The sequence below is a fragment of the Dipodomys spectabilis genome, unplaced genomic scaffold, assembly GCF_019054845.1.
Source record: "Dipodomys spectabilis isolate Male_0828 unplaced genomic scaffold, ASM1905484v1 ptg000141l, whole genome shotgun sequence".
NCBI classification, from domain to species: domain Eukaryota; kingdom Metazoa; phylum Chordata; class Mammalia; order Rodentia; family Heteromyidae; genus Dipodomys; species Dipodomys spectabilis.
The window spans coordinates 5,439,575-5,457,882 of record NW_024870818.1 but is presented as its reverse complement, the minus strand read 5'-3'; the positions used below and the strand labels follow the sequence as shown (position 1 = coordinate 5,457,882).

At 45.8% G+C, this 18,308-nt stretch overlaps 1 protein-coding gene across 1 annotated transcript; it reads left to right on the top strand.

Moving 5' to 3' along the window:
- Positions 1-9,372: 9,372 nt before the first annotated feature.
- On the top strand, positions 9,373-11,952 carry CUNH2orf74 (chromosome unknown C2orf74 homolog). The gene is made up of 4 exons (XM_042691130.1): positions 9,373-9,467; positions 10,039-10,152; positions 10,684-10,834; positions 11,782-11,952. The coding sequence occupies exons 1-4, from the start codon at positions 9,373-9,375 to the stop codon at positions 11,950-11,952; spliced, it is 531 nt and encodes a 176-aa protein (XP_042547064.1).
- The last annotated feature ends 6,356 nt before the right edge of the window (positions 11,953-18,308 follow it).

Here is an 18,308-nt window from a genome sequence, read left to right as displayed (position 1 = left end):
CACACACATACACACACACACACACACATACACACACACACACATACACACACACACACACACACACACACACAGAGACAAAATTTGCTATAGTCTGAAAACCTGTCTTCCGTATTCCCAATTAATGTGTTAAACTTAATCATCAAGTTAATAGTTTTAGAAGGTGGCAGCATTACTAAGAGTTAAGAGGATGCATTATTTAATCAGAACAACGTTTAAAATTTTTAAGATCCGGGGCTGGGAAGGTGGCTCAGTGGTAAAATGCTTGCCTTGCATGCATGAAGCCCTGGGTTTGATTCCTCAGCACCATACAAGCAGAAAAAGCCCGAAGTGGCGCTGTGGCTCAAGTGGTAGAGTGCTAGCCTTGAGCTGAAGAGCTGAGGGACAGCGCCCAGGCCCAGAGTTCAGGCCCCAGGACCGACAAAAAAAAATAAAAATTTTAAGATCCACAGATCTGTGAATGGATGGTAGGTAGTATTGGTTGTACAATATGTGAACATACACCACTGTATGTAAGTTGGTAACATTTGTGTTATGTATGTTTTTATTAAGTAGGTTAAGGAGTTACAATTCCGTAAGTCAGGTGAGAGTATAATGCTTTTTGGTCCATGTGACCCTTTCCTTCATACTCCCCCATTTTCCCTCTCCCATCCCTACCCTAAAGTGATAGTTCATGTTTTACATAATGTACATTGAATATAATGACCCCATTTGCTCACTTTTTCTCCTTTCATTCCTGTTTATCTGGTTTTAACCAGTTTTTTAAAAAACAAAACATAAAGTAACACAAATTTGCAGGATTTGGCTTGGAGGCATGGCTCAAGTGGTAGAGCACCAGCCTAGCAAACAAGTGCCAGGCATGAACTGAAGTCTCATTACAGGTAAAAAATAATAGCAGCAGTGAATTACAGAATAACCCATTATCCACGCTCAAAAAAAAAAAAAATCTGCAAGCAACAAAACGGCCTTTTCCTATTATAATCTGCATGCTGGGCTTGCGTTAGCAGCGTGAATAGTAGAATCAGAAGAGTAAGGGAGATTGGCCAGGCGGCTGTGCAAGGACCGCACACCAGGTTGATCCACGTATTTTGCCATGATTAAAAACATACACAGTACACGGGCAAGGTCAGTCCAGTAGAAGAGGGGAGACGCTCTGTAGGGAATGGTCAGCAGCCGGGAGCTGATCAGCAGCCGGGAGCTGAGGCACGGAGTGAGACTGGGAACCATGATGGAAGAATAAAACCCATCTTGGGGCCCTGAGGACCTGAGAACCGCGCTTCCCGAGCACCTTCCAGCTCAACAAACTGCTCTTGTTCCGTTCCACGACCGCGGCGCTGCCGAGCGCGGGGAAGGGGCGGCGGGCCTGGCTGTGCGCGATGGAACCGAGCAGCCGGCCGCAAGGTCGGGGCGGCGCGGCCGGACCGCCACTGCCGCCAGGCAACACCGGGGACCTCCCTGCCACCACGTGGAGGCCGAGGGAGGAGTATCTTCTGGTACAGAATGGTGGAGTTTTGTTTGCGAACCAAAGGACAACGGTGGCCCTGGGCTGGCGCAGAAGTCTTGGGCCAGAGGGGCCAGGGCCACGGCGACCCACCACCTTCGGCTCTAGATAGAGAGAAGCCTGGGAGCGGCGGCTTCGAGCATGCGCAACACCGTCCCGTTAGGACCAGGGTGAAGTGCGGGCTCTTGGGAGCTGGCGCCAGACGTTCCGGTGGACGCGCGCAGCTCTCTGGAGCCTGCGCACAGATCGGCCCTGCAGGAACCGGGAGCGCCTGCGCATGCGCTGCCTGCAGGCTCTGCGGCGGGCGGGCGGGCGGGCGGGCGCGGCAGGGCGTGGTCCCCCCTCTTGCGGGGTTCGCGCCTGGGTGAGCAAGTCGGGTGTTGTTCCTTTGTGCCATGGATGGAGTTCACAGCCGCTTTTTCCCCTTGAATATTCTTTTCCAAATACAAATATGTTAAGCGTTCACTGTGGAGTATTTAAACGGCAGTTCACCACCCAGTAGAGAAATCAGACGCAGGGCCCGGAAACAAAGACTGCAGGGAAGGGCACAAAGCGACGGTTTCCGCGCGGACCGGGACGGGAGAGTTCATCTAGTGTGAAACGCGCTCTGAGCCGGCCGGCAGCTCGGCGGGCGCTGCGGGAACGCCTGCAGGCCCGCAGAGCTTCGCGGGACCCGCAAACACACCGCGGCCGGGCCTGCGCGGCGCAGGCCCCGGAGCTCCACTCACGCGGTGACATCCGAGGATCAAGGTTCAAAGACGGCTGGCACAGGAAAGCCCGTGAGACTCGTCTCCGACCAGCCAACAAGAATCCAGAAGTAGAGCCGTGGCTCAAGTGGTAGAGCACCAGCCTCTAGTGGGAAAGGCTGCAGTCCCAAGTTGAAGTCTAGTGTGCCACTCTAGTGGCATGCGCGTGCACGCGCGCGCGCACACACACACACACACACACACACACTGCATTTCCCTTTCATCCACTGGTCCCATTTTGGAATTTTTTTCTTCCAACAGAGGTACTTGCTTACATTGGATATGAGGTGTTTTTATTGCTTTTATAGCAAAAGCCTGGAAACTTAAGTACTCATCAAAGGACTGGTTTTATACACAGTGATTCATAGAGCATTATCCAGCTATGAAAAATAAAATTCTCTACATAGTCAAGTGGAAAGATCTCACTAAGTGAAAAGTATCAAGTACAGAACACTGTGCAGGGTGTGCCTTTTGTATTACAACAGACAAATGAGAGTGCATGGTCCTTCCACATCAATTCTTAAAGCATATACAAATAATTATCATTTCCTGTGGGTTGGAGGGAAGGAAGAAATGGTATCAGAGATTCTTAATGTATGCCTTATTTTGTCGTGTTACTTTTAGAATTACATAAATTATTCATTAAAAATAAACTGTAGAGCCTGGTGGCTCATGCCTGTAATTCTGGATACTCAGGAAGCTGAGATCTGAAGGTGATGGGTTTGAAACCAACCCAGGCAGGAAATACAAGAGCATCTTAGCTACAATTAGCCACCAAAAATAAAAGCTAGAAGAAGTAGAGTTGTGGTTCCAATGGTAGAGCACTAGCCTTGAGAAAGAAAAAAAAAGTGCAGGGACAATACCTAGGCCCTACATTCAAGCCCCAGGACTGGCACAAAGTAAGTAAATAAAGATTTTGTAAGTTGGTGACAGGTGGAGACTGAGATCAGAGGACCTTGGTTCAAGGTTTGCTAAGACAGAAAAATCCCTAGATTCTATCTCCAATTAACTAAACATCAGACTGAAAGTGTGGTATTTTAAAATTTTAGTCTTAAATATTATTCAGAAAAATTATCATGCTTATACAGGTTAAGGTGCACACACACACACATACACACACACAAACATCAATCCCTTTAAGCACAAAACCCCATTTAAGAAATAAAAGTATAAGGGGCTGGGAAGGTGGCTCAGTGGTAGAGCGCTTGCCTTGCATGCATGAGGCCCTGGGTTCGATTCCTCAGCACCACATAAGCAAAAAGAAAAAAAAAAGCCGGAAGTGGCGCTGTGGCTCAAGTGGTAGAGCGCTAGCCTTGAGCTGAAGAGCTGAGGGACAGCGCTCAGGCCCAGAGTTCAGGCCCCATGACCGGACCCAAAAAAAAAAAAAAAAAGAAAGAAAAGTATGGATGAAATTCCCATGCGTGTTAGTCCTTTGGATATACTATTGTGGAAGAGTGCCTGTTTAACTTTTGTCCATTTTTTATTGGGTTGTGTTTTTCCTTTTTTTTTTTTTTTTTTTTGTCGGTCGTGGGGCCTGAACTCTGGGCCTGGGCGCTGTCCCTCAGCTCTTCAGCTCAAGGCTAGCACTCTATCACTTGAGCCGCAGCTCCACTTCCGGTTTTCTAGTGGTTTATTGGAGATAAGAGTTTCACCGACTTTCTGCCTGGGTTGGCTTTGAACCGCGATCCTCAGATCTCAGCCTCCTGAGTAGCTAGAATTACAGCGTGAGCCACCAGCGCCTGGCTTGAACACTTTTTTTTTTTTTGGTCAGTCGTGGGGCTTGAACTCTGGGCCTAGGCACTGTCCCTCAGCTCTTCAGCTCAAGGCTAGCACTCTACCACTTGAGACACAGCGTCACTTCCGGCTTTTTCTGCTTATGTGGTGCTGAGGAATCAAACCCAGGGCCTCATCCATGCAAGGCAAGCGCTCTACCACTGAGCCACCTTCCCAGCCCCCTGTCCTATATGTCATTTCTAAGACCCAGAAGGTATTTGTTTAGATCAGGGACCATGAGTGAAGGGAATGTGGAAAAGAATGTAAGCTAAACTATTAAAAGAAGAGATATAAAAGCTGTAATAGAATGAAGCAGTGGTACTTGCTAGATACTATGTTGAAAATGAACTATACAATTTGTAGGTAGGTCTGGAGGGAAAATGTGGAAGAGAGCAAAGGAAGGGGTGACATTGTCCAAAAAGAAATGTAGTCTTTGGGCTGGGAAGGTGGCTCAGTGGTAGAGCGCTTGCCTTGCATGCATGAGGCCCTGGGTTTGATTCCTCAGCACCACATAAGCAAAAAGAAAAAAAGCCAGAAGTGGCGCTGTGGTTCAAGTGGTAGAGCGCTAGCCTTGAGCTGAAGAGCTGAGGGACAGCGCCCAGGCCCAGAGTTCAGGTCCCACGACCAGACCCAAAAAATAAATAAATAAATAAACAAACTAAATGTAGTCTTTGCCTGACTTTGTAACTGTAACCCCTCTGCACATCACCTTTATCATAATAATTTTTAAAAGCACTTTTTTTTTGGGGGGGAGGGGGGTTCGGTCGTGAGGCCTGAACTCTGGGCCTGAGCGCTGTTCCTCAGCTCTTCAGCTCAAGGCTAGCGCTCTACCACTTGAGCCACAGCGCCACTTCCGGCTTTTTTCTTTTTGCTTATGTGATGCTGAGGAATCGAACCCAGGGCCTCAGGCATGTAAGGCAAGCACTCTACCACTGAGCCACCTTCCCAGCCCTAAAAGCCCTTTTAAGAGGAAACTGTAATAGTTCAAATAAATAAACTGTATTTAGGAGGAAGTGAAAGGTTTTTTAAGTTTATAGATTATCAGTTTTAAAAAGCAGGGATGGAGCCAGGCGCTGGTGGCTCACGCCTGTAATCCTAGCTACTCAGGAGGCTGAGATCTGAGGATCGCGGTTCAAAGCCAGCCAGGGCAAGAGAGACCGTGAAACTCTTATCTCCAATAAACCACCAGAAAACCGGAAGTGGCGCTGTAGCTCAAGTGGTAGAGCACTAGTCTTGAGCTGAAGAGCTGAGGGACAGCGCCCAGGCCCAGAGTTCAAGCCCCACGACTGACAAAAAAAAAAACAACAAAAAAACAGCATGGATGGAGATGACTCAAGTGAGTGAGAGAGCATCTGCCTAGAAGCACAAGCTTTTGAGTTCCAACTCCAGTACTACAAAAGAAAACAAAAAGCCAGCACCATGCTGCCCTCTGTCTTGTTACGTCTGTGTGGGCAGTGGGCACAGCTAGACAGGCTCCCATTCTCTATGGCGTGGCTGAGATAGCTGCATTCTGCCTTTTGCTGTCAGTTGTTACAGGCATGGGAGATAAGTAAGGCTTGAGAATAGCAAGTGTTTTGTACAAATCCTGGGGGATGACCAAGGTGAGCTCTAATACACATGTCTCCCAGACATCTCAGGAAGGTGTGCCATCCAGGGAAGCGTGCTTTTCAGAGTCCTCAGCATGCCAAATGCATGGCTAGAACATTCTTTACCTGGAGCTCAGGTGCCCTCCACAAATAAGGGGAGGGGCAGAAGGAAGCCCTGGAATGATGGCTCAGTGCTGTCTGAGTCCTCAGCTATACCCACTTCCCTCCTCAGCCCTCCAGACAGAGCCCATGGCAAAGGAGCTTATTTTTTCCTACTTTTACATATTTAATAACTTTCTTTTTTTGGTAAGTCAGAGGGCTTGATCTCTGGGCCTGGGCACTGTTCCTCAGCTCTGAGCTCTTCAGCTAGAGCTCTACCACAGAGCCACTTCCCATTTTCTGGTGATTAATTGGAGATAAGAGTCTCATGGACTTTCTTGCCCAGGCTGGTTTTGAACTACGGTCCTCAGATCTCAGCCTCCTGAGTAGCTAGGATTACAGGTGTGAGCTACCGGAGCTCAGCTTTCCCTGTTTTGTTTGTTTGTTTTTGGTCCGGTTGTGGAGCTTGAACTCTGGGCCTGGGCGCTGTCCCTCAGCTCTTCAGCTCAAGGTTAGTAGTCTACCACTTGAGCCACAGCGCCACTTCCGGCTTCTTTTCCTTTTTGTTTATGTGGTGCTGAGGAATCGAACCCAGGGCCTCAGGCATGCAAGGCAAGCACTCCACCACTGAGCCACCTTCCCAGCCCTAGCTTTCCCTGTTTTCTGCAGTGGCTTTGCAGGCTCTTCTGCTGAACATCGAGGCATTCGGGGCTGTCACACCCCTGGCAAGGTTAGGGATTACTATCTCATGCCTCTGGGTGTGTGGTAAAAGGTGTGCAGATAGAACCAGCACTCAGCAGAGCTCCCTAGTCCAGCACTACTTACCCCCTATAAACTCAGACATGGGATGGGGCCCTTATTCCTTTTTGGGGGATGGGGACTCTAAGGTCTCAGAGTCAGCTTGCTGATAAAGGCCCTGCCCTGTGTCCCTACCTATTTACAAAAAAACCTGTTAAAGTTTTTATTTCCCTAATGCTGTATTGTTTTCCTGGTGTGACATACAAATTCCTACCCTAGTTGCCACAGTCTCTCTACACTCTTTCTCAGAATGTGACTCTCCCCCCAATTCTTTTTTTTTGGGGGGGGGTCCAGTCGTGGGGCCTGAACTCTGGGCCTGTCCCTCAGCTCTTCAGCTCAAGGCTAGCACTCTACCACTTGAGCCACAGCGCCACTTCCGGCTTTTTTTTTCTTTTTGCCTATGTGGTGCTGAGGAATCGAATCCAGGGCCTCATGCAAGACAAGCGCTCTACCACTGAGCCACCTTCCCAGCCCCTCCTCCCCAATTCTTGTAGTCCACATAACAGCTTCACAACACTTCCTCTCAGAACTGACTCTACCCATAATCCATGTAATTATGACCCATGTGATCGCCCATGTGATCCATGTGACTACCTCCTAAAATTCTGTTTAAATTCAGCCTACACCTGCTCATGGCTGCTGCCTCCATTCCTGCTTGGAGCAGTCCAGCACACCTGTCCCCCAATAAAGCCTTGAGTTTGTGTTGGTCGCTCTCATTTGCCTCTCCTTTCTTACAGGGACTATAGGATCCATGCATTAGAGAATACAAAATCTGTTCATCTTAGTTACACAGTTTGACTTTACATATTTTCAGTCCCTGATTTCCTTTTTCATTGCTGGGGATCAAACTCGAGATTTGCACATGCTAGGAAAATGCTCTTCGACTGAGCTGCATGCTCAGCCTTTGGGTTCCTTAAAGTTCTTCTGCTTGCTAGTCACCGTATGAATCTTCATCTGGGCTTTGGCTGGAGGAGTCATCCAAGAGTTCTCCGGAGGGCTGGGAAGGTGGCTCAGTGGTAGAGCACTTGCCTTGCACGCATGAGGCCCTGGGTTCGATTCCTCAGCACCACATAAGCAGAAAAAGAAAAAAGCTGGAAGTGGCACTGTGGCTCAAGTGGTAGAGTGCTAGCCTTGAGCTGAAGAGCTGAGGGACAGTGGCCAGGCCCAGAGTTCAGGCCCCACAACCAAACCCCCCAAAAAAGAATTCTCCAGAATGTTTAGAGTGACATACCATTCCAATGGTTCATACAATTAACCTTGAGACTTTCAGCACATGGGTGGAGCATGCAGTCCTGATTTGGAACATCCAGAAGCTGCAGTTCCTACCCTCTGGAGCCAGCCTGTGTCAGCCCAAAGACTCTCTATTATCATTTGAATACTTTTGTCCCCTCCAATACTCCTGTTGGAAACTCAATCCCCAATGCCAAGTGTTGGAGGTAGAGCCTCTGGGGATGTGTTTGGATTAATCCAATTTTAAAAAGGATTCTGTGAGAAGCAGGGTGCTGGTAGCTCATGTCTGTAATCGTAGCAATTCAAAAGGTTCAGATCTGAGGATCATAGTTCAAGTCCAGCCTGGGCAGAAAAATCTGTGAGACACTTATTGCCAATTAACCAGAAAAAAAGTTGGAAGTGGAGCTGCGCTATAAACCATAGAGTACCAGCCTTAAGTGAAAAAGCCAAGCATGAGTGAAAGGACCTGAGTTCAATTCCCAGGACTGGCACGAAAAAGGAGGGAGGGCTTGTGTGGGTGTTTTCTCTCTTCTGCCCTTCTGCCTGGCTTCCTATGGTTTTCCTTATAGAAAACCAGCATCAAAGCTCTGGATGGAAGCAGGGCAACTGGGGTTTCATCTGCCCGTGCCTTACTTTGGGGATTCCCAACTTTCAGAACTTTGGGAAATAAATCTCACTACAAAGTACCCAGTGTGTGATGCTTGGTTACGGCTGCACTCATGGACTTAAGACACTCCTCACTGCCAGTCTCATATCTGACTTCTTTAGATGTGGTTGGCAAAGGAGGCAATATCTCTTCTGCCTTATTTGCTTTTCAAAAACTCCAAGCTCCACCTTTTCCTTCTTTGCCAAGGACACCACTTGCTCTTACCTGAAGTTAGGCAGGAGTCAGGCTTCACCTTCACAATGACCACCTTTTCCCCTCCTTCTTCCCCAACCTATGGCCTTTATAGCCTCCAGGAGGTAGGCCCAGTGAAATAGCAGTAGAAGAAAATGGCCCTTTGTCCTGAGGGAACACCATTAGAATTAAGTTAATCACTGACCTGGGTGCTACAGAAGGGAAGTTTACAAAAAGGAAGTACACTGAGTTCACAGAGTCAGGCTCAGCTTAGGAGAGGAAAATGGGATGTGGACAGTGGGAAGATGTCTGCCTCCCCTCCACACTCACCTCTCACAGGCAAGCATGGGCAGGCTAAGAGAGCTGAGTGGGCCTGTGGTCTCCAGGTCATGATATCTCTAATGGATGACTCCATGGTTCTGTGATGTCACCAAAAGGAGAAGAATGGGGAGCTGGGCTCAGCTCCATCTGCTCCGATTTTTCTCTCCTCTGAATTGTGATAGTTTTTGGGGTGAGGGGAGGTGAGCTGAGCGACCCATGTGACCCAGCTCAGTCTCCCCTCAGGCCACCTCAGCCCCCACCACATTGATGGAGAGAAATTAGCCAGTGAGAGTCATTTCTGCCAAAAGCAGAGCATCTTTTATGAAGCTCAACTGATCTAAAGAACAACCATGAAAAACAGCTTTTTATTCTTCTGTTTCTAGAAACTTAAAGAACAAGAGAACTCATTCAAACTGAGCTGGAAAGATGTTTGGACAGCCCGTGATCGTGGGAATGGACCCGTCTTCTAAAACGAACCCTATGAGTTTTGAAACTACCGCGATCACCTTCTTCATCATCCTTCTAATTTGCTTCATGTGCATCCTCCTCTTATTGGTGGTGTTTTTATACAAATGGTATAAGTCCATATTGGTAAATTGGGATCCTAGTAAATGAATCTAGATAATATATGAAGCAGTTTAAAAATAGAACAAGTTAATGCCTCAGCTATCTGCTTTTTCCTTGTGAGGGTTCTAGAAATGCTAATTTCCTTTTTAAAAGTGAACATCTCACATCCCATGTTAGAATTAAGACTATTCTTCCTTTTCTGATTTTTAAGAAAATTTATTGTAAAGGTGATAAATAGGGGGGTTACAGTTACAAAAGTTACGAGTACATTTCTTTTTAAACACTGCTCCTTTTCTGATTGTGTGTGTGTGTGTGTGTGTGTGTGTGTGCTGGTTCTGGGGGCTTGAATTCAGGGCCTGGACACTGTCACTAAGCTATTTTGCTCAAGGCACTAGTGTTCTACCTCGTCAGCTGCAACTCCACTTCTGACTTTTTGGTAATGAATTGGAGATAAGAGTCTCACAGACTTTCCTGCCCAGGCTGACTTTGAATTGGAATCCTCAGATCTCAGCCTTCTGAGTAGCTAGGATTATAGGAATGAGCCACCAGTGCCTGGCCTGATCTTTTGTTTGTTTTCAGTTTTCAAGGCAAGAAAAGAGAAAGAAAAGAAAAGTCAACTTGTGTAAATACTAATGGAGATGAAGATTGTTTAACTACTAATGTGGAGACAAACAATCAGGGAAATAAAAAAAAGTGAGTCTGGGCTGGGAAGATGGCTCAGTGGTAGAGCGCTTGCCTTGCATGCTTGAGGCCCTGGGTTCGATTCCTCAGCACCACATAAGCAAAAAGAAAAAATCCGGAAGTGGCACTATGGCTCAAGTGGTAGAGCGCTAGCCTTAAGCTGAAGAGCTGAGGGACAGTGCCCAGGCCCAGAGTTCAGGCCCCACGACCGGACCCAAAAAAAAAAAAAAAAAAAAGTGAGTCTATGTGAGGTTATAGCAGGTGATAATATTGATGAAGATGAATGAAAATTTAAAACTCTGTTATTTTTTTCTGTGTTCGCAGTACTATGGACTAAGCTTGGGGCCTCATTTGCTAAGCAATTGCTTTGCCACTTAAACTATTCCCTGAGTCCTTTCACTTTTAGTTTGATGTTTTTCAGATAGGGCTTACACTATTTCCTCCCACTGGCCTCAAACCATGATCCTCCTGTTCTCTATCTCCCTGGTAGCTGAGATTACGGATGTTAGCCACCATGCCTGGTCTGTTGATTGATTTTTCTAGGACCCTAACTCAAGCCATAAATTTGAATGCACCACCAAGGCCTAGCATTCTTGTCCAGAGACGGAGTAAAGAAGTGTTGGCCACACCCTTAGAAGAGGACAAAATGAAAGACACACAAGAGCCTGAGAATACTGGAGAAAATGATCAGCAGGTGCCATGCTTCATTCATTCTCAAGTTTCATAATGTCTGATTGAAAAGGAAAACAATTTAGCTTGGTATCAGGGGTGCTGTGGCCTGTCACTTAAGTTTGTACCTGGAATGAGTCCAGTGTCCACAGTCATTTAAACAATTTTTCTGATCCTATCATTTCCTGTTATTTAAGCCAATTGTCCATGCCAAGCCTAAATGTTTACTCATTTTACATTCTTACATTTCCTGTTTTCCTGAACAACTCTCTCTTCATTTTGTTTTTGTTTTTCTTTTTTGTCAGTCATGGGACTTGAACTCTGGGCCTGGGCGCTGTCCCTCAGCTCTTCAGCTCAAGGCTGGTGCTCTACCACTTGAGCCACAGCGCCACTTCTGGCTTTTTCTGCTTATGTGGTGCTGAGGAATCAAACACAGGGCCTCATGCATGCAAGGCAAGCGCTCTACCACTGAGCCACCTTCCCAGCCTTCATTTTGTTTTTCTTAAACTTCTAGGATCTCAGAGTTATGAAAGACCTTACAGGTCTCTCAAGAATCTACCTAGCTCACATTACACATGTAAACATGAGACAAGTTCATCTCCCCACTGTGGCTAATCTCAGGGCCAGCAAGCACCTATGATCCTGAACTAGAGTAGTCCTTCTTCCATAGCACCCAAACTATGCCTGGACCTTCATGAGCTCATCTCCAGGGCCCTAATGACAACAAAGCATACACCCACTCCACATAACCATAGGTTTCACTTTGTCAGCAAAGAACAGTTGTGTCACTGTAGACTTCGATAACTGTAGAAATGTGGCAGTGTGGCCAGGATGGATAGTGCTTTCCTAAATCATTTACAAAATCTTTTTCTGTTTCTTGTTCACAAGGCACATTGATACTGTATTTTTAGAAGCAGTGCTCACGTGTTTATAAATTGCTCACTTACGCTGTTTGTCCCCTTTCTCTTGCAGGGTAAAATTCAGAAAGTGCCCAGAATTGTTTCTAGAAGTCCTTCAGTTGTTGAACTCCAAAAAAGACCTTTAAAAGGAGTGACATTTTCTAAGGAGGTTATTGTTGTGGATCTTGGGAATGAATACCCTGAACCTCGAAGCTATCCTCGAGAACATAAAGAGAGAAAATGAAGCTCAAAATAAGGTTGAGAGCAAAAGAAGCATCACCTTGGACTAACACTGAAATGACCGAGGGTACTAAGTCATGTTGAAACAGCAAAATGATGGTAATTAATTAAGCAAATACGAAGTGTTTTACCTCTGTGCAGCAAGAAGTGAGCCATGTGCAAAATTCTGTAAGTAAAACACTCAGAGCTTGAATATACTTTAAAAAAAAAACCACCTCAAATCTGAGTTCAGTAAACTGAGTATATTAGGTGTCCCTGAAACTCTCTACTCAAACACTGTCCTAACACGCGAATAAAGGTTCTTGTGTTTATACAGATGTCTATTAGGTGAATTATATTCTCTGGATGCTCTAGCACAAACATTTATGAGCAAATAACATGACAATTACCATCATAGAAACTTCCAGTAATTTGGGTTAGGGTCTCTTGGGTAGTCCTCATTGAACTCAGTCCTGAAATCTTTCTTGTACTGACAACTGCTTTTTAAGATTGGTCTAAAAGCAAATGTCAACTACCAGCAACAAAACATTCTGTTACTTTAGTCAAGTTCTGAGATTACATCTTTCTTGGTTTCTCTAGTCTTGTCTAATTGAGGTATAATGTTACATCTTTCTTGGTTTCTCTAGTCTTGTCTAATTGAGGTATAATGTTACATCTTTCTTGGTTTCTCTAGTCTTGTCTAATTGAGGTATAATGGTGTGCTTCTGTAGTTTCAGCTACTTAGGAGGCTGATGCAAGGAGGATCATTTGAATCCATAGGTTTGAGGCCAGTCTAAGCAACATAATAAGAATTCATCTTGAAATGGAGAGGCAGGCAGACAGACAGACAGAGAACAGGAAGAAGGAGGGAAGAGAGGAGAGAAAGGGAATTAGGGAAGGAGACAAGTTTCCTGTCCTTGTCCAGAATATGATAGTACATATCAAACCACTGTAGTATTTATGATACATTTATGAACTTTGTCAGGGGCTATGACAAATAAAAAACAGAAAATATAGCTTTTGACTCAGAGGCTTAGCATATTGTCATGTATATGGGCTATAATTCATTAATGTTTATTGATGATTGGGTAATATGTGCTATAATTAGAATGTGTGACTAATACCTATTGGTAACTAATGACATGCTTTAATGAGAGGAAGCCCCATATTCTGGAACCATAGTGCTAAGAAGAAGAAAAGTAGCTTAACCAAAGGGAAGGACTTGATAATAAAAGATCAGAAGACATAAGCCACGGCAGATGTTGTGTGTGTAGTGTGTGGTGGGCAAAAGTGAGCTAAAGCTCTAGACCTGGCAGTTGCTACGGGGAAGAGTTGAGTAGCATCCCATTTATATGTATCTGTATCTTGTCTCTTCGTCTGTGGACACTTCAGTTGCTTCCATCTTGTGAATAATGCTGCTAGGAATATTAAAAGTTGTTGCTGTTGTTGTTATGGGGCTTGAACTCAGGGCCTGGGCACTGTTCCTGAGCTTTTCTGCTCAAGGCTAGCTCTCTACCACTATGAGCCACAGCTCTACTTCTAGTTTTCTGGTGGTTATCAGAGATGAAAGTTGCCCAGACCTTTCTGCCTAGGCTAATTTTTTTTTTTTGTTTTGTTTTTGGTCATGGGCTTGAACTCTGGGCCTTGGCACCGTCCCTCAGCTCTTCAGCTCAAGGCAAGCGCTCTACCACTTGAGTCACAGCGCCACTTCCGGTTTTCTGGTGATTAATGGAGATAAGAGTCTCGTGGAAAGCCAGTGGCTCACGCCTGTAATCCTAGCTACTTAGGAGGTTAAGATCTGGGTATCACAATTCAAAGCCAGCTTGGGCGGGAAAGTCTGGGAGACTCATCTCCAATTAACCACCAGAAAACTGGACCAAAAAAAAAAGTCTCATGGACTTTCCTGCCTGGGCTGGCTTTGAACCATGATCCTCAGATCTCAGCCTCCTGAGTAGCTAGGATTACAGGCGTGAGCCACCAGCACCTGACATTAAAAGTTTCTGATCTAAGAAAGTTCAGACTTATCTAGATAACCATTTATAGCTGTGTGTTGAAATATAATTTAGTTGCCTAGATCCTTGGTATTTATGAAACCAAGTTATTTTGTCATACAGGGAGGAAGTACTACTTAAATGATGTGTTTGTGTCAAGGGAAAGCCAATTTCCTGGTGACTGAGGGTACTGAATATAACAGAGGTAAAGGGTGGAGAAACTGGCTACTAGTACCTGTAGTAGTACAGGCTCACAGACTTGGACTTCTGGATTGTTGACATCACTGTAATGTGAATCTTAGTGTGGTGAACAGAACAATCTGATGCTTTATTTCCCTTATAAGCAAAAGCTCCAAGAGTCAATACCAAGTTACATGTGTCTACACTATTTTAAGTAGCACTTCCCCTTACCCCTCCTTGCCCCTTTACTTTAGAGTTTAGTTACTGAAGAGTAAAAACTAGGAAGTCAGTTTAGAGATGACTTTAGTGGTAATTCAGGTATGAAGAATGTGGATCAGCAGGTGGGAGGTGATAAATGCAATGAGAATGTGAAGTATACATTCTCATTATGAATGTGAAATACACACCACACTTTTTTTGTTAGAGGTAGGAATAATGAAAGGAGGAAGAAAGGTGGCTCTTCCTGAGTTTGGGTATGTGATCAACAGATATAGCAAATTCCAGTGAAATGACTGGATAAAAATTGTCATAAGTATGGGGTGGGAATGGGGCTTAGTGGTAGAGTGCTTGATGGAATGGCACTGTGGTTCAAGTGATAGAGCACTCACCTTGAGTTGAAGAGCTCAGGGACAGCTCCCAGGCCCAGAGTTAAAAAGAAAGAAAGAACCTACAAAAAATGTGATATTAGCTCTGTTTATTTTGAAGTGCTGTTAAAAGGTTCAACTAAAGATGCTTAGTAAAGTCTAGGCATGATGATGTATACCTTGAATCCTAGCACTTGAGAGGCTGAGACGGGAGGATCTCCAGTTCAAGGCCACTCTGGAGTATGTAGTGAGACCTTCCCCACCCCCCACCCCCGACAGTCTTGGGGCTTGAACTCAGGGCCTGAGCACTGTCTCTGAGCTACTTTTGCTCAAGGCTAGCACTCTACCAGTTGAGCCATAGCACCACTTCTGGCTTTTTCTGTTTATGTGGTACTGAGGAATTGAACCCAGGGCTTCATGCATGCAAGGCAAGCACTCTACTAGACCACATTCCCAGCCCATAGTGAGACCTTTTTAAATGCTCATTCTGACTTCATAAACAAATCAAAATCAAAACAATAAGGTAGGATTTTCCCTCTATCAAACTTTCAGATATTGGAAACATGATACTTTTAAAGGATAAAGAGGTGTGTAAAAGGTATTCTCATGAGCTAGAAGTATATAACTGGAGGATAACTTATCAAAATTAACAGTATACATACCAGTCAGGGGCTGGTAGCTCACACTTATAATCCTAGCTACTCATGAGACTAAGATCTGATGATTGTGGTTTAAAGCCACCTGGGCAGGAAAATCTATGAGACTCATTGCTCCAATTAACCTCCAAAAAGCCAGAAGCAGAGCTATGGCAAAAATGGTAGAGTGCTAGCCTAAAGTTAACTAAAACCCCAAAACAAAACAAAACAAAAAAACCCCAAGCAACTCAGGAACAGAGACCAAGGCCCTGGGTTCAAGTCCCAGGACCCATACACATACATACACACACACACCAAGTATACACACGCTTAGGCCCAGTAATCCCTCTGCCTGGGATTTACCCCATGATATACTTGCATACTATATGACTGTGTCAGCTGCCTGCTTCCTCCATAGCAAGGCTCTGGAGGAACAACGAGAAGAAACATGTGGGCTTGCACACTAGTAAAACGGTGGGTGTTTGGGGGTAGCCTCACCCTGAAATGACACCCTTCACTGCTGCAGTGTTTTGTTCATTAAAAGTGAGTTCAGAGAGGGACCATGCATGGGCATCAAATCCAAGAGTCAGGGAAAGGTGAGGCCAGCCAAGAAGCAGCTCCCATGGAGATTCATGTGGGCACTGCCCAGGTGACTGGGAAAGATAAATATGAATCCTTGCCTAGAGAAGTTGGCTTTCACAGAGGTCAGGAGCGCTTGTGAGACACTGTCTGTCTGTCTCAGATACCCTTTTATCAACGCTACTGAAATGTCTACTATACTGTACTCACAGAGGGAAGCTTGACTCTGAGATGTGAAGGAGACATGAAGGAAGTTTTCTTTTCTTTTTTTTTTTTGGGGGGGGGGGTCCGGTCGTGGGGCCTGAACTCTGGGCCTGGGCGCTGTCTCTCAGCTCTTCAGCTCAAGGCTAGCGCTCTACCACTTGAGCCATAGCGCCACTTCCGGCTTTTTTCTTTTTGCTTATGTGGTGCTGAGGAATCGAACCCAGGGCCTCAGGCATGCAAGGCAAGCGCTGTACCACTGAGCCACCTTCCCAGCCCCGAAGGAAGTTTTCCAGAGAAAGAATTTGAGTAAGCGTTGGTGATGGAGACAACGCAGGGAAAAGCCCACCAGGTAGATGGATCTGAAAGTGAAAAGGCCCAGGTGTGCCGGGGAGCAGCAGCTGTGTGCTGGGCAGGGTGCAAGCGGTAGAGTGGCCGTAGATGTGAGGCTGGAAAGCTAGGATGGACCAAATTCCCAGGGAGCCTTGCCAAAAGGTGTTCATGAGGGGCCATTGAAGGACGTAAAGCAAGACAATTCTGTTAGGTGTGTTGGAGATTGCGGGGCCAGAGGACCACTAGGAAGACTGAACAAGATCTAAGAAGTAACAGATGAATAGTTGAAGCCAAATGAGATGGAATAGAGCAGAGAAGACTGAAATACACAAGAGGGGTAAGCAAGATTGCACTACTGCACATCTAAAAAAATATGCTGGGTATAGTGGTGTGCACACCTGTAATCCTAGTTATAAGAGGTGTTGAAATAGGAATATTACCATCAGTGACTGAGGGAAAACCACAAGAGCCTGCATGGAAAATTGAAAGCAAGAAGGGCTGGAGGCATAGCTCAAGTGATAGAGCACTTGTTTAGCAAGCACAAGGCCCTGAACACAAACCTCAACACTACCAAAAAAGTGAGGTGGCACTGGTGGCTCACGCCTGTCATCCTAGCTACTCAGGAGGCTGAGATCTGAGGATCCTGGCTCAAAGCCAGGCCAGGCAGGAAAGTCCGTGAGACTCTGATTTCCAATTTCCAATTAACCAGCAAAAAGCCCAAAGTAGAGATGGGGCTCAAGTGGTAGAGTACCAGCCTTGAGTGAGAGAGCCAGGTAGGAGCATGAGTCCAAGTTCAAGCCTCAGTACTGGCGCGTGTGTGTGCGCGCGCGTGAGCACACACACACACACACACACACACACACACACACACACAAACGGAGTAGGTTGGGAAATGGAAAAAATGTGCCTCTCACATCTCCTGCCAGAGAACATCACTGAAGGAGGACAAGGGCTGCTGTACTCTGAGTCCTATACTGAATTTGTGCCAAGGTCACTTCCAGGTCATCTTATCCTTTGACTGAGGGTGGCATGGATACTACAGCCCCCTTTCTGAAAGAAACTGGACTACACTGGTGGGCAGCACTCATTCTAGGAGTCACCTTTGGCTTGGTGGGAAAGTGCATCCTTCGTGGAGGAGGGAGGGTAAAAGAACATTATGTGCTTGGAGATGTTCTAAGAGGTTTATTTGTATGGATTCAATGAACCACCTATGTGTTTGGGTGTCAGACTCTGCTAGTTGTTTCCGATATCCATGCTTCCCTACTTTATGGGTAATAGAATTCCCAATGTTAGCTGTGCCCATCACTGACCAAAATGAGAACCACATTTCCAAGGCTTCTTAACTGTTATTGCCACGTGTTAAGTTCTGGCCAGTGAGATTTAAGGCGAAATATTGTGCTGGAGGGGTGTGTGTGTGTGTGTGTGTGTGTGTGTGTGTGTGTGTGTGTGTGTGTGTGTGTGTGTGTGTGTGTGTGTGTGTGTGTGTGTGTGTGTGATGTCGGGGTATACTCTTCTCCAGTCCTTTCTCCTTGCTGCTGGTTAAATGAGGACACCCTGACTGGACGCAGGAAGAGCACGATGCACTCTGATGGAAAGTCTTGTGTTCAGGATTGTTGTTAGGTGCCCAGATCCCTAATGACTATATGTCTCCCATACTTGCCACAGGCTGTCAATTTTTACGTGGGATAGTAAAGACTATCTCATTTCTCTATTCCTACTCTCAATGGCATTATTACTTGGTTATGTAGGGGAAAAGTAACCCTCATGGGCTCTTAGTTGGAATGGAGCCCATAAGGAAAAACACTGAGACAAAGTTTATTAATGTATATTTCATAGATGCATGGAAGATACCTAGGGAATGAATAGGTATGAAACCCT

Excerpts from the sequence above, each read along its gene's own strand:
- CUNH2orf74 (XM_042691130.1), top strand. The coding sequence starts at position 9,373 with ATGAGTTTTGAAACTACCGCGATCACCTTCTTCATCATCCTTCTAATT. Across the intron at positions 10,153-10,683 it reads AATCAGGGAAATAAAAAAAA|GACCCTAACTCAAGCCATAA; the intron begins GTGAGTCTGGGC and ends TGATTTTTCTAG. Across the intron at positions 10,835-11,781 it reads CTGGAGAAAATGATCAGCAG|GGTAAAATTCAGAAAGTGCC; the intron begins GTGCCATGCTTC and ends TTTCTCTTGCAG.